Source organism: Dasypus novemcinctus, chromosome 4 (assembly GCF_030445035.2).
Source record: "Dasypus novemcinctus isolate mDasNov1 chromosome 4, mDasNov1.1.hap2, whole genome shotgun sequence".
NCBI lineage: Eukaryota > Metazoa > Chordata > Mammalia > Cingulata > Dasypodidae > Dasypus > Dasypus novemcinctus.
The window spans coordinates 166,108,573-166,121,679 of record NC_080676.1 but is presented as its reverse complement, the minus strand read 5'-3'; the positions used below and the strand labels follow the sequence as shown (position 1 = coordinate 166,121,679).

The window sequence follows — 13,107 nt, the reverse complement described above, 5'->3', positions numbered from 1 at the left end:
GCGCTTTCCTCCATCTGGTCCACCCACTGTGCACGTGCGGCCACACCCAGGCCTTGGTTTTCAATGCGGCCAGATTCCAACATGAGGGCTGCCAGCCCCTGCCCTCACACCTGGGCGCCCTGGCAGCACGACCACACCACAGTAAGCTCGCCGTCCCTCCCCAAAAGCAGTGCCAGTGTCCCGTGCTGCACAGGAGCCTGGCACCCCATTTCTTTGGGCCACCTCTTCATGAGAGGGTTTGGGACAAGAGTCTGACTGATAAGGCCCAGAAGAGCTCAGTGTGTGGGGACAAAGCCAGAGAGCAGCAGTGGTTGTTAAAACACTAAGGGAATCTTTTCTTGTCTTTTTTTTTTTTTTTAATATTTATTTATTTATTTTTTTTTTTAATTACATTAAAAAATATATATGAGGTCCCATTCAACCCCACCGCCCCCGCCCCCCACTCCCCCCACTCCCCCCACAGCAACACTCTCTCCCATCATCGTGATTTTTTTTTTTTAAAGATTTATTTTTATTTATTTAATTCCCCTCCCCTACCCCAGTTGTCTGTTTTCTGTGTCTTTTTGCTGCGTCTTGTTTCTTTGTCCGCTTTTGTTGTTGTCAAATGGCACGGGAAGTGTGGGCGGCGCCATTCCTCGGCAGGCTGCTCCCTCCTTCACGCTGGGAGGCTCTCCTTATGGGTGCACTCCTTGCGCGTGGGGCTCCCCTACGCGGGGGACACCCCTGCATGGCAGGGCACTCCTTGCGAGCATCAGCACTGCGCATGGCCAGCTCCACACGGGTCGAGGAGGCCGGGGGCTTGAACCGCGGATCTCCCATGTGGTAGACGGACGCCCTAACCACTGGGCCAAAGTCCGTTTTCCTCTTTTCTTGTCTTAAATGCCCTATGTTGTCTTCATAAAAGAAACGGTGGGGGGTGCTGGGAGGGGGAGGGTCACCTTAGCAAAACCCCACGGTCTCCCCACGAACCCACCACGCCTTGTCACACAGGCCCTGGCTGAGGCCGGCCGTGGGCTCAGAGCGTCCCTGCCGCAGGCTGGGCAAGCAGCCTTGGCCCTCCAGCAGGCCTGAGGGCCCCAGGGCTTGTCTCCACGTAGGTCGTAGGCCACGAAATAAGCTCCGCGTGGACACCTGGCTCCTAAGAGGCCGAGGTGCGGGCGAGGCCCCCGCCGCGCGCGTCCTAGGCAGGTGGGACGCCACCTGCTCCTGGACCTGGGATTCCCGTTCCCACAGTCTAGGAGCAGCGGAGAGGGGGGGCACCTTCGTGATGGCCGCGGGTTCGCCGGCCAAAGGACCCCCCCGCCCCCGCGCACAGCACTGGGGGGCCGCCCACCTCTCCCGCCGGGCACGCGCAGGACGGGACCCGCGGCCCTGGAGCCGCCCGAGGGCGGGGGCGGGGCCGAGCGCCTACCCCGGAAGCCCCGGCTTCCCCACGGCGCGCGACGCCCCGCCCCCCGGCCGCGCCACCAATGGGCTCGCAGGGCCCCGCCCCTGGCGACGCGGGCCCCGCCCCTGGCGACGCGCCGCCGAGGAGCCGGAAGCCGAGCCCTAGCGCAGGGCCGCCGGCCGGGCCCACCCGACCGGCCGGGGCCGGGGCCGCGGGCCGGCGCCATGAAGCTGACGCGGAAGATGGTCCTGGCGCGCGCCAAGGCCTCGGAGCTGGACAGCGTGCGGAAGCTCAACTGCTGGTGAGGCCAGGCCCCGGGCCCCCGTCCCCCGGGGACCCCCAGCCCCCCAGCCCGGCCCGCTGCCCCCGGCCCAGGAGCCCCCCAGGCCCAGATGCTCCCCCAGGCCGAAGGACCCACGCCCGCACTGCGCCTTCAGACGGTGATGGGTGACCCCGGGCCCCTTGCCTGCACTTTGAAACGCTTCCAGCAGGGCAGGGGTCCCTGGGCGCGCACAGGGGGCTGTTTTGAAACTGCCAGCAGCCCTTTGGAGCGAAGGCTGCTCACTGGGCCCGGAATCAGGGTCCTCAGGGCCGTTTCTGGGACCACTGCGACCCGTGAGCGTTTCTGACATTGAGTCCTGGGGGGAAGGGGCGCAGGTGCTGTGGCTCCGGGGGGGGGGGGGGTCAGGTCAGCTGGAGAAGGCTTCAGGAGCCTGGAGCTGGGGCCTGGGAGCTCTGCACCGGCAGGGGGACCCCGAGCTGGGCTGAACGCGTCCCGCCAACTGCACAGCCAGCTCGGGTGGGGACCCCATGGGGTGCTCAGCCCAGAGCAGACCCCCTCCCCCACAGGGCTCAGTGAGGGCGTGGGCATTGCAAAGCCTTTTCTTTCCCCAGGCACAGCTGGTATTTGGGCCAAAATGTCCCCTCTGCCATTGGCTGTCAGTAACGGATCTCTTTGTTTTGCATGGAGTATTCTTGGAGAAACAAAACCCTGTTTTAAAGTTTGTTGATAAGTTGCAAGTTTCACCTTTAAAGTTGGCCTCCTAGAAAGACTCCCCTGTGACATCACGGAGGGAAATCACCTTTGCCAGGTGACCGCTGAGAGTGAATGAGCCTCCATGTGTGTGTCCTATAAGTGGAGCAAGCCCTGTGGCACCTTAGTGTGAAAAGCACAAACACACACACCCCTCTCCCCAAGCATCATTTATCCTTTTCTTGAAAATCAACCAATTTGCGACCCCTTTTTGGGCAGTCTCGCCTTTTCCCATGTCGATAAAAAACCTAGAACCGTGACATTTGTAGATGTTGGTCATTAACTGCCGGGGATTTTGTTTTTGTCTTTTCTTTCCCCAGGGGCAGCCGCCTCACGGATGTAAGTATCACGCCGGTCACTGGACCCTCTTCCCTGAGAGCTGTTAAACTTGACAAACACCAAGTCAGCCCGGCCCTGTCCAGTACTGTGTTCCCTGAGCAGTTTCGTAATGCATAAAAACAACTCAGTGTCGTATACCAGGTTATGCTGGCGTCCCTTGAAGCATGTGAATATAAACGACGTTCTGGTACCGCTTGCTGCTCTCACTACAGTGTGACAGCGGAAACGGCAGATCCCGAGGGCAGGCCTTGTTCTGTCTTGTTCTAATTCTTTTAAAGGAGTCCTGGGGGGGAGGTGTTTGCCAAGGAGAAGTACAGTCCCTGGCTTCTCCGCCCCTCAAGTCCGTTCCTTCTCTTGGCAGGGGGGTTTTGTGATCGCTAGCCCCCACCCTGCCCCCACCCGCCCTACCCCCATGGCAGGAGGAGACTGGGCCAAGCTTTCCTGTGTGTCTGAATGAACTGATTTATTTCTCAGTTCTAGAATAATGCCCCAGCTTACACAGGGCTTAGGTGCCAGCTGTTTATTTTCTTTATCTACTTTTAATCTGTAACTGGAATTACACATTTCTTTAAAAACAAAACTGGAGATGCAGCTGAGCCCCTAGGCCAGTCCAGGAAAGCCTCTTCCACCTCCTGCTAAGGTGATAGCAGCCTAGTTAGCAGGGAACAAACCAACAAGACGCCACGGCGGTAGAAAACAACCTGCCGCGCAGGTGGAGTACGTGGCTAGGCTGGGCGCTGCCGCGCTCACACGCGTGGCACCGCCCCGGCGCCTGGGAAGGGTGCGCGTTGTGAAGAACGTGCCACTTGGCAGCATGTGGCCCCGGGGCCGCGTGGACAGCCCTGGAACCCGGCAGCTGTCTCCACGATTTAACATCGCTGACGTGTGCGTGGTTCTGCCTCAGCCCTGCCCGCCTCCGGCCCTCGCTGTCCAAGAGCCTCTGTCCTGCCCCAGGCCTCAGAGCCGGCGAGGAGAAAGGGTCTCGCCCTAGTGTCGGGGACACTGAAATCACGGCAGCTGGGAGGGAGGGAGGCTGTGGGCTTTGCGATGGAGCGTGAGAACGCGGCGCATGCGGGAGTGCCTGGGCCGCAGCAAGTGGCGACCTATGAAAGCATGTTTTGTGAGCACCCTGGATGGCCGTGGAAGTGACCACCGTGCCACCTCCCACTGTGACGCCAGTGTCCCCCTCTTTCCTTCCTAGATTTCCATCTGCCGGGAAATGCCCAGCCTGGAAGTGATCACCCTCAGGTATGCCGGCCGCCGGCGGGAGAGCCCTGGGCACCTCGGCAGGCCCTGAGAGGCCAGGACTCCCCGCCAAGTCCGAGGGTGGCTCGTGGAGGCCGAGCAGAGGGCCCGGCCGGAGAGAGCGTGGCTCTTGACCACCCCACCCATGCCCACCCCACCCCCCTTCTGGGGGAGACCCTGGGCCTCCTGAGGGGCTCCCCCCTCCCACTGAACAGGCCTGCTGCGCCCCTGCCTATCCTTCGTGGCCCTGTGCTCCAAGACATCGGTCTGTGCTGGGCCACGGCTGGGGGGCAGGACCTCCAAATGGCGGTGCCCTCCCCGGCACGGCCCCCGTGGCCCTCCCTGGCCACCACCCAGGGCCCTCCCTGGCCACCACCCAGGGCCCTCCCCGGCACGGCCCCCGTGGCCTTCCCTGGCCACCACCGGGGTCCTCCCCGGCACGGCCCCCGTGGCCCTCCCTGGCCACCACCTGGGGCCCTCCCCGGCACGGCCCCCGTGGCCCTCCCTGGCCACCACCCGGGGCCCTCCCTGGCCACCACCTGGGGCCACCACCTGGGGCCCTCCCCGGCACGGCCCCCGTGGCCCTCCCTGGCCACCACCCGGGTCCCTCCCTGGCCACCACCCGGGGCCCTCCCTGGCCACCACCTGGTGCCCTCCCTGGCCACCACCTGGGGCCCTCCCCGGCACGGCCCCCGTGGCCCTCCCTGGCCACCACCTGGGGCCCTCCCCGGCACGGCCCCCGTGGCCCTCCCTGGCCACCACCCGGGGCCCTCCCTGGCCACCACCTGGGGCCCTCCCCGGCACGGCCCCCGTGGCCCTCCCTGGCCGTCCTCGGGCTATGCCGCCCTCAGATACCCCAGTGTCCTAGCCTTTTCTGCCCCCCTGGATCCATATCTGCCCCATTTCTTTGCACCAGGCGGGGCAGGGAAGGAGCTCTGCCGGCTTCTCTAGTCGGTTTCTTTAGCATCTGTTGGAGTCCTTTATATTTTTACAGACCAAGCAAACCTTGAATGAGGCAGACATTCGCCCTGGAATTTCAGGCTTGCTGGGAGTATCTGGGTGTCAGGGGAAGGGAAGCCCTGCCTGTGTCCTTGAATTCTCCCCTTTGGAGCCGAGGGGAGGGGGCTGACACCGGACTGCCGGCCACCTGCCTGTCATGGGTGGGGGCCTCACAGGACCCCACATTTCAGCCTTCAGAGGCTTGGGACCCTCCTAGCGTTTGGCAGCTCAGAGGTTCTAGAACTCGCCCCCGGAGTGCGGCGTTGCCAGGCCCTGGGGCCCTTGCCGACCTCTGTGACTCATGTCCTGGCCCCGCAGCGGGCCCTGGGCGTGGCTGCCCCGCCGACCTGCAGGTGAGTCGGTGCCACAGCTCAGGCTCTCCCCGGCCCCGCGTGTGTCCCCCGTAGCCCCTTCCGCAGGCGGCGGTGAGGGCCGCACCTGGGTTGCCTTATTCAGACCTCATGTGTGCTGTGCTGCCGCTGCGGGGAGCAGAGGCTGGTCGGTCTTCACGGCGCCCCGGCCCCGGCCCCGCGCCTGCCAGTGAGTGCGTTCTTGCCGGAGGAGTGAATGAATGGGCTCGGAGTCCCGGCTCTACCCCCGTCGGCGCTCTCGCCCTGGGCAAGCACAGGACTGCGCTGTGCCTCGGTCTCCTTACGTGGAAGCAGCACGAGCACCCGCCCCGCGGGGCCCCGAGGAGCCAGCGCAGTGTGCGTGCTGAGCGCGGGGCCCCGAGCCTGGTGCATGCGAGTGCTCCCGGCTTTATGGCGTGATGGTCAGGGTGCCAGAGTGAGAAGGCCTCACCTGGCAGGTGACCAGGGGCCTGGAGTCGGCGCTGGGCTGCCCGAGGCTGCGGGGCACGCTGCCAGACCCCGGGCAGGCTTCAGGTCCCTCTGCGTGGTGGCCGTCATCTCGGTGTTAGGACAGGTGCCAGGGGCCTTGGCTGAGCCCACCCGCCAGCACCGGTGTTGGGGTCGCATTGGGACGAGAGGAGCCGGCAGGGGGTGGCTGCGCGGTGCCACCGGGGGCTCGGCACGGGCCTGTCAGCTCACGGCGCTGAGGCTGGGGGAAGGCCCGACGGCGCCACGGGGCTGTGGGGTTCTGGGGCTGCGGCCACTCTCAGTGCTTGGCCTCGGCACCTCACCGCAGCGCACACGCAGCGCCTTCCTGTTTCTCTGGCTGGGCCCCCCCTGAGCTCGCCAGGCAGTGCTGCTCACGAGACTCACGCCGCAGGAAGAGAGGAAGACTCAGCGTGTTCTCTGGGGCACGCAGCTCGTCTGCCCCGGGAGCCCCCGGAATGGAATGCTCCAGGAAGTTGGCCCGTCGGGCAGCACCTTGGTCGGCACCCCACAGGGTGGCCCATTCTTACCTTCCAGCTGTGTGGGTGGCAGCAGCCTCCAGAGCCCAGGAGGAAGGGAGGAGGGGGGTCCCCCAGCCTGCAGTCCTCTAGTTGGGGAGCAGCAAGCACGGCTCTCATGGAGGGTGGCTCTAGGGCCCTGTGGCTCTCGTGGAGTGTGCTCTTGCGTGTAGCGCGTGGAGGGCTTGCGGTTCCCACGGCCAGTAGGGTCTGCGGGGGGCGTGCGGTTCCCGTGGCCCATGGAGGGCATGTGGTTCCTATAGTCCATGGCCTGTGGAGGGTGTGCGGTTCCCGTGGCCCGTGGCTCATGGAGGGCGTGCAGTTCCCGTGGCTCATGGAGGGCATGTGGTTGCTATAGCCCGTGGCCTGTGGAGGGTGCGGTTCCTGTGGCCCGTGGAGGGCATGTGGTTCCTATAGCCCGTGGCCTGTGGAGGGTGTGCGGTTCCCGTGGCCCGTGGCTCATGGAGGGCGTGCGGTTCCCGTGGCCCATGGAGGGCGTGTGGTTCTGGCCCATGGAGGGCATGCAGTTTCTATAGCTCGTGGCCTGTGGAGGGTGTGTGGCTCTCCTGGCCCGTGGAGGGCGTGCGGTGCTCACGGCCCGTGGCTCCCGTGCAGTGGCTCTTGGGTGCGTTCTTCCAGGTCTAGGCTGCCCTGGCCTGGTCAGCAGGTGGCCCTCGGGTCGCTGGGCTGAGTGTCTAGGCAGGGCGGGGCCGCATCTCTCGGGTTAGTTGAAACCTCTGACTCCTCGGCCACATATGATCTTGTCTTTTCTGTTGCTTTGCCGTCTCCTGGTTTCGGTGGAAGTAACCGTGACTTCACTTCCCGTGTGTCTTTTTAAACATTTATACATGGAGTCTCTAAGGTCCCAGCCTTGGTCTCTGGGGGATACAGACTTTACATATGTCATTTGCCTTGGGTTTTCCTGCCTTTTTTGGGGCAAAGCAGTTAGTTCCTTGGGAGGCCCTGGTTTCCTCACAGTAGAGGAGGTGACACGTCCCACGTTGACGCCACGACCGCCTGGAGCCTGAGCGCGTGAGGCGGAGCAGCTGTCCGCTGACGTGGCCCGTTCCGGCCGCGCCATCCGTGGACACGGGTGCCCCGCCTCCGAGAGTTCCCTGCGCGTGGGGGGCCCCCTGGCCGCGGCCCACCGCCGACATCCCCCCAGGGAGAGGGCAGCGGCCCCCCACCCCATCGGCGCCCTTCCCGACGGCGAGGCCCGCGTGAAGGGCGTGGCAGGCGCGCGGTGCAGCCTGGGCCCCGGCGGCGCTGACCGCGACGGTCCCCGCAGCGTCAACAGCGTGTCGAGCCTGGAGCCCGTGAGCCGCTGCCGGCACCTGCGCGAGCTGTACCTGAGGAGGAACCGCATCCGCAGCCTGGCCGAGCTCTTCCACCTGAAGGGCCTGCCGCGCCTGAGGGTGCTGTGGCTGGCGGAGAACCCCTGCTGCGGCGCCGACCCCCGCCTCTACCGCATGACCGTGCTGCGCGCCCTGCCCGGCCTGCAGAAGCTGGACAACCAGGGTAGGCGGGCCAGCAGGGCCCCCCCGGCGCACCCCGGCCCACTCCAGCCCGAGGCGCCTGCCCTCCCCCCGCCCCTTCTCTGCAAGCGCCTGGGGGTGCCGCCGGGCCACGGCCCTGCACGCTCAGCTCCACGGACGAGCACCAACTCCAGGGTGCCTGGGCCATTGGGCACACCCCAGTGGTGGGGAGCTCCTGTCCTCCCAGTAGTGGGGGGCGCTCCTGTCCCCCCAGCAATGGGGGGCGCTCCTGTCCCCCCAGCGGTGGGGGGTGCTCCTGTAGCCCCAGCAATGGGGGGCGCTCCTGTCCTGTCCTCCCAGCGGTGGGGGAGCTCCTGTCCCCCCAGCAATGGGGAGCGCTCCTGTCCCCCCAGCGGTGGGGGGCTCACTGGAGCTCCCGGTGCTGCACCCTGCTCTCGGGGTGGGGTGGCCCCTCGGGTTTTCGTCCCATAGGGCAGCCCCTCCAGGGCGGCCGCCTGCTCCTCCCCCAGGCCGTCCCAGCCCCCGTGCAGGCTCAGGCTTCTTTCCTGTCCCTGCGGCGTCCGTGGAGCCTGGGAGCGTCCCTGCCGGGGACAGACGGCCCTGGGGAGGCCTCGCGAGGTTGTGGGGCCCTCCAGTCTCGCTGGGTGCCCAGAGCCTCAGCCTGGCCCACCGGAGGGCAGGGCCGAGTGGCGTGGTTGGCCCGGCCTCGCAGCGCACACCCGCCATCCCTTCACCCTGCAGCTGTGACCGAGGAGGAGCTGACCCACGCCCTGGCGGAGGGGGACGAGATCACGGCCGCCCCACCCCAAGTGGACCCCCAGGACGGCGACCACGGTGTCTGCCACAGCCCCCCCGAGACGGGCCGGGTGGCGCTGCGCTACAGTGACGAGGCGGCCAGGTGCGCCGGCTGGGGCCCGGCGGGAGGCGACTTGGGCGGGCCCACGCAGCGCCTGCGCGGCCCAGGAGCCTCCCCGGAGGGTCTCGCCCTCGGCTTTCGCCGTAGCCCCCGTGCTGCCCGGTTTTTGCCGACTTGGGAGGCAGCAGGCCGCGTGGATGTGGCCCCTGGGCCGGCGCTGCGCAGCTCATGGGGGACTGCGGGGCCGTGCTGGGCAGGGGCAGGCCTCCCACCCGGGTCGTCCCACGCGCGCTCTGGAGCAGCCCCTGGGCGTGGGACGTGCTCGGGGCACTCCTGCTCTGCGTGGGAATCGGGGGCTCACGTCGCTGCGATGTGGACCCCTGGGTGACTGCAGGCAGGGGCAGACGACAGCAGCCAGGCCATGGGGGGGCTGCGTCTCGCCCTCTCACCCCCCACACCTCCCGGTGAGCGTGTCCTGAGGCTGGACCAGATCCGCCTCCTGGGTGGCCGGGTTGTGAGTTCTCATCTCTATTTGGGTTGAACTAGTGAAACTCAGCGTGTCCTAGTGGCCTAAAGCAACGAAGTGATCAAGGCCGATAGGAGGTGAGGGGCGGGAGACCCCCGCGGGCTGTGCTCCCCCCTCCCCGGGCCTGGGCCCCAAGGGCAGGCCCCACGTGTTTGGCGTCGGTCAGGTGGACCGCAGTGCCCTTAGCACCCCTGGACGTCAGCAGTGCCCGCAGCGTGGCTCGGTGGGTGCCCTGTGACCCGCGCCTCCCCCACGACACCCCGAGCAGCACCCGCCGCAGCCGCGCGCTGGTCGGCTCCCCGGCAGGCAGGGCAGTGGGTACGGCCGGGCGGCCTCTGCTTTCTGGCAGCAGGTGGGGTCGTGAGTGCCCAGGGACCGCAGGGCTCCCCCCCCCCGGCCTGTGGGCTCCCGTGGGAGGGCCGGGGGCCCGTGGGAATCACGCCTTGCGCTTGTGCCCGAGCAGATGGGGCGCCCTGGCAGCTGTGGGCGTGCCCAGGCCCTCGGCCAACAAGCAGGGGCCAGAGCAGGACAGAGCGGATGTCCGGGCCGGGTGGGGCGATGGCAAGGAGGGCACAGGGGTGTGTGCCCCTTCATGACAAAAGAAAAACCAGGAGGGTGCGTTGAAGGACACCCGGGGAGCGAGCAGAGGGCGGGCAGAGGGGCTCCCGACGTGGGCCGGGAGGGCGGGTCCGGGCTGTGGAGCCAGGCCCAGGGCCGGTGCAGGCCACTGTGGGGGGCCGCGGGGGACCACAGGGAGGCCGCCGGCTGTGGAGCCCAGCGCTCGCCGGCCCCTCTGCACGTCTGGTCCCCACCGGCCCCATGCGGACCTCTTGTGGGACGCCCCGGGTGTGGGGTGGTCGCCCCCAAATGAGGTCGAGAGAAGCCAGGACCACAGCTCCAATGGCTGTCCCCTCCGGCCCGGTGCTCCCCTCCGGCCCGCAGTCTGCCCAGTCCCGCTGGGTCTCCCGTCAGGGCTGGCGTCTGGCCGTTTCCGGGCAGGGGCAGCGTCTGAGCACCCGGCCCTCCCCCCGCAGCTTGCAGGAGCCCCCGGGCACGCCGCCGCCCTCCCAGGACCAGTTTCCCTCCTCGTCCCAGAGAGAGGCCGCCAGCAGCTGGAGGAGCAGGGTGAGTGGGCCGCGGCGCCTGGAGACCCCCGGGGAGGCAGGCAGCCAGGCAAGGGGCAGGGACAGCCCGGGGAGGCGCCCCGCAGAGTGCGTGCAGGGTGTCTGGAACCTTCCAGCAGAGGGGCAGCGCCCCCCTCGGCGCACCCACAGCCTACGTGTGGACCCGTGGTGCACGTGTCTGGGGACACGCTCGGCCCTGCCTCGCTCCGTACTGACCAGTGTGGGGCCCGGGGCAAAGCACTGGCCTGTCGGTGCCTCGGTTTCCCCAGGGCTGTGAGGGTCGGCGGGTGGATTTGCGGGCAGCGGCTGGGATTGCGCTCGCGGGTGGAAAGCCCCGGAAGGGCTCGCCTGGGTCCGGGCCCCTCCGCGTGGCTGGCTGCGTGGAAGTCCCCGTCAGCGCGAGGCAGGGCGCACCGCGAGCGGGTCAGCCGGTCCACCCTGTGCGCAGAACAACGTGCTGACGGCCATCCTGCTGCTGCTGAGGGAGCTGGACGCGGAGGGGCTGCAGGCCGTGCAGCAGACCGTGGCCAGCCGGCTCCAGGCCCTGCCGCGGCGGGAGCCGCTGGAGGACGCCCAGTGACCGCCACGGCGCCCCCACGCCGGCCGCTGGCCCCCGCCCCGCCGTGCTGCCCCCCGCCCCGCCATGCTGCCCCCTGCCGTCCCCAGCAGCAACACCCACCTCTGTGTCCTCCAGTTCCCCGCCCCCCGAGCGTGCGGGAGATGATGGCCTCGGCCGTTGCTGCGGCCCCTGCCCCCGCCAGCTGGGGGGCCCCGGGGTGGGGTCCCTGGGGCCCTCCTTAGGAAGCACAGCTGGGCAGGCCCCCCCGTGCCGCGCCCGGGGCTCGTCCCCCCCGCTGAAGCCTGCCGCCCCTGCTGAGCCTGCCACCCACACGGGTCCTGGGCTGGGGTCTTAGAAGGGGGGTTTTGAAGGGGATTTCGCCTAATAAAGTATTTTTCCAAAACCCGATCTGCACGCGGACATTTTCTGAACGACTGGCCCCCGCCAGCGGGGCGAGGAGCGCTGCGGCGTCCTGCCCGTTTCGCTGCCCTGCCGTGGCCGCAGGCAGAAGGGCGCTGGAAGCGGCTGCGCCAGCCTCGTGGCCGGCTTTGTGCCTTAGTGCGTGTGCCCCTCTGCTGGGGAATGCTGGGCCCCCCCCGCCGGCCCTGGGCCTTTGCAGGCAGCGCCCCCACCCACCCCACCCTGCAGCCAGGACCCAGGCCGCCCTGGGGAGCCAGACAGCACCCCCCACACGTGTAAGCGTTCCGGGCGCTGCGTGAACCCCCGGCCTTCACGTTCACCCTCTCGCGCTTTGTTTTCAGCTAGTGATCTTTTTGCACGGAGATTTACTGCTTAAAAAAATTACCTGCACACAGGTGAGAGCGGGGCCTGGCGCTCGCCCTCCGCCCTGGCCCCAGGTGTAGGCGAGGCCGGTGGAGCCAGGTGACCTCCATCTGCAAACGTGCAAAGCTGCACCCAGGCCTGGCTGCGCCGCCAGCGCACCCGCTCCTCGGGCTCGGCTTTCTTCTTTTCACGGCTCACTTGCCTGACCCTCCGGCCTAGTTTCCCCACACCTCCCACAAGCGTGGCGGCCTGCGAAGCGTGCCCGTCTGAGAACGTCTTGGTTCTCTCCCCAGCGCTGGTCGGTGATCTGGGGTCAGGAATCCTGGACGAGGCACGTTTGCCTGGCTTGCAGCGTCGTGGCTCCCGACAGCCTCAAGCCCCTCGCCCAGCTCATGTGCTGGCCACGCTCTCTGCTCTTCTCTCCAGAAGCTTCTGGAAGCTTCCGAGCCCACTATGGCCCCCCTCGAGCCTTGGCGAGGGCCTGTTGGCAGGCACCGCTCTGGGGGTCTCCCGGGCCACCCCCTGGAAAGCCCCTCCCATCCTTTGACGCAGACCCCCGTGGCTCCCTCCGGCCCTCCCGCGGCTCCCCTCCCTGTGGCCGACACACTTGCCGGGAGGTTTCCTCAGCCGTCTGCCAGCCCTCCTGCTTTGACCTGAAATTTCAGCTGTGACCTAATTTCCTCCATTTCCAGGCCCCCTGCCCTGCTCCGGTTCCTGTGTGTGCCATCTCAGGTGAGGAGCAGGTGGGCTGGGCTGCCAGCTTCCCTCTCTTCTCAAACCCCGTTTCCTTGGAGTCAGTCTCGCTCCCCGGCTGGAGGCCTCCTAGGGCAGCCCGGCTGTCCCTGTTCTCAGGGGCCTCAGGCCAGCGCACGGGCTCAGGCCCCTCCACAGGCTGGGCTGATGCAGCACCTGTGGACTGTGAAGCAGTAAGACCCCCCAGGACCCCCAGGCCAACACCCCCAGCCAGTCCCCCCTGGCCAGGCCCCCCAGGTCCCCCCTAGACCAGCCCTCCCAGCCAGCCCTGCCCAGGCCAGCCCCCCCAGGTCGATTTCAAGGACCAGTGACACTGCTTACCCAGGGGTCCGTGGAAAGATTTCAGGGGGTCCGTGAGCTTGAACTGAAATCCAAAAAAACCTAGTCCTTGCGGGGACGTGCTGGGGCGGGTGCGATATCTTTATTACAAAACACACATCACAGCGTGGGCTTGCTAAGTGGGCTGTGGTTTGTTTCCGCCCGCTGGATAGAGGGGCCCTGGAACCTAAAAAAAGGTTAAGAGCCCTGGACTAGCTGGTTCTGCTTCCGCACAGAAGTTTCTGGAGCCCCCACGGGGGCTGGTGTGCAGGACTCACCCTCGCCTGCCTGCCCCCCTTTGGGCCTGGAGCCCGCCCCACGGCGGGCCGTGGGGA

At 67.1% G+C, this 13,107-nt stretch overlaps 1 protein-coding gene across 1 annotated transcript; it reads left to right on the top strand.

The window, feature by feature from the left end:
- The first annotated feature begins 1,525 nt into the window (after positions 1 to 1,525).
- CFAP410 (cilia and flagella associated protein 410) lies at positions 1,526 to 11,326 on the top strand. Its single transcript, XM_058296335.2, has 7 exons — positions 1,526 to 1,688; positions 2,741 to 2,759; positions 3,961 to 4,007; positions 7,646 to 7,875; positions 8,595 to 8,751; positions 10,270 to 10,360; positions 10,808 to 11,326. The coding sequence occupies exons 1-7, from the start codon at positions 1,612 to 1,614 to the stop codon at positions 10,937 to 10,939; spliced, it is 753 nt and encodes a 250-aa protein (XP_058152318.1). The 5' UTR covers positions 1,526 to 1,611; the 3' UTR covers positions 10,940 to 11,326.
- Positions 11,327 to 13,107: the final 1,781 nt, after the last annotated feature.

Coding starts and splice junctions, on each gene's coding strand:
- CFAP410 (XM_058296335.2), top strand. CDS start 1,612: ATGAAGCTGACGCGGAAGATGGTCCTGGCGCGCGCCAAGGCCTCGGAG. Junction 7,876..8,594: donor GCAGAAGCTGGACAACCAGG/GTAGGCGGGCCA, acceptor TTCACCCTGCAG/CTGTGACCGAGGAGGAGCTG. Junction 10,361..10,807: donor CCAGCAGCTGGAGGAGCAGG/GTGAGTGGGCCG, acceptor CCCTGTGCGCAG/AACAACGTGCTGACGGCCAT.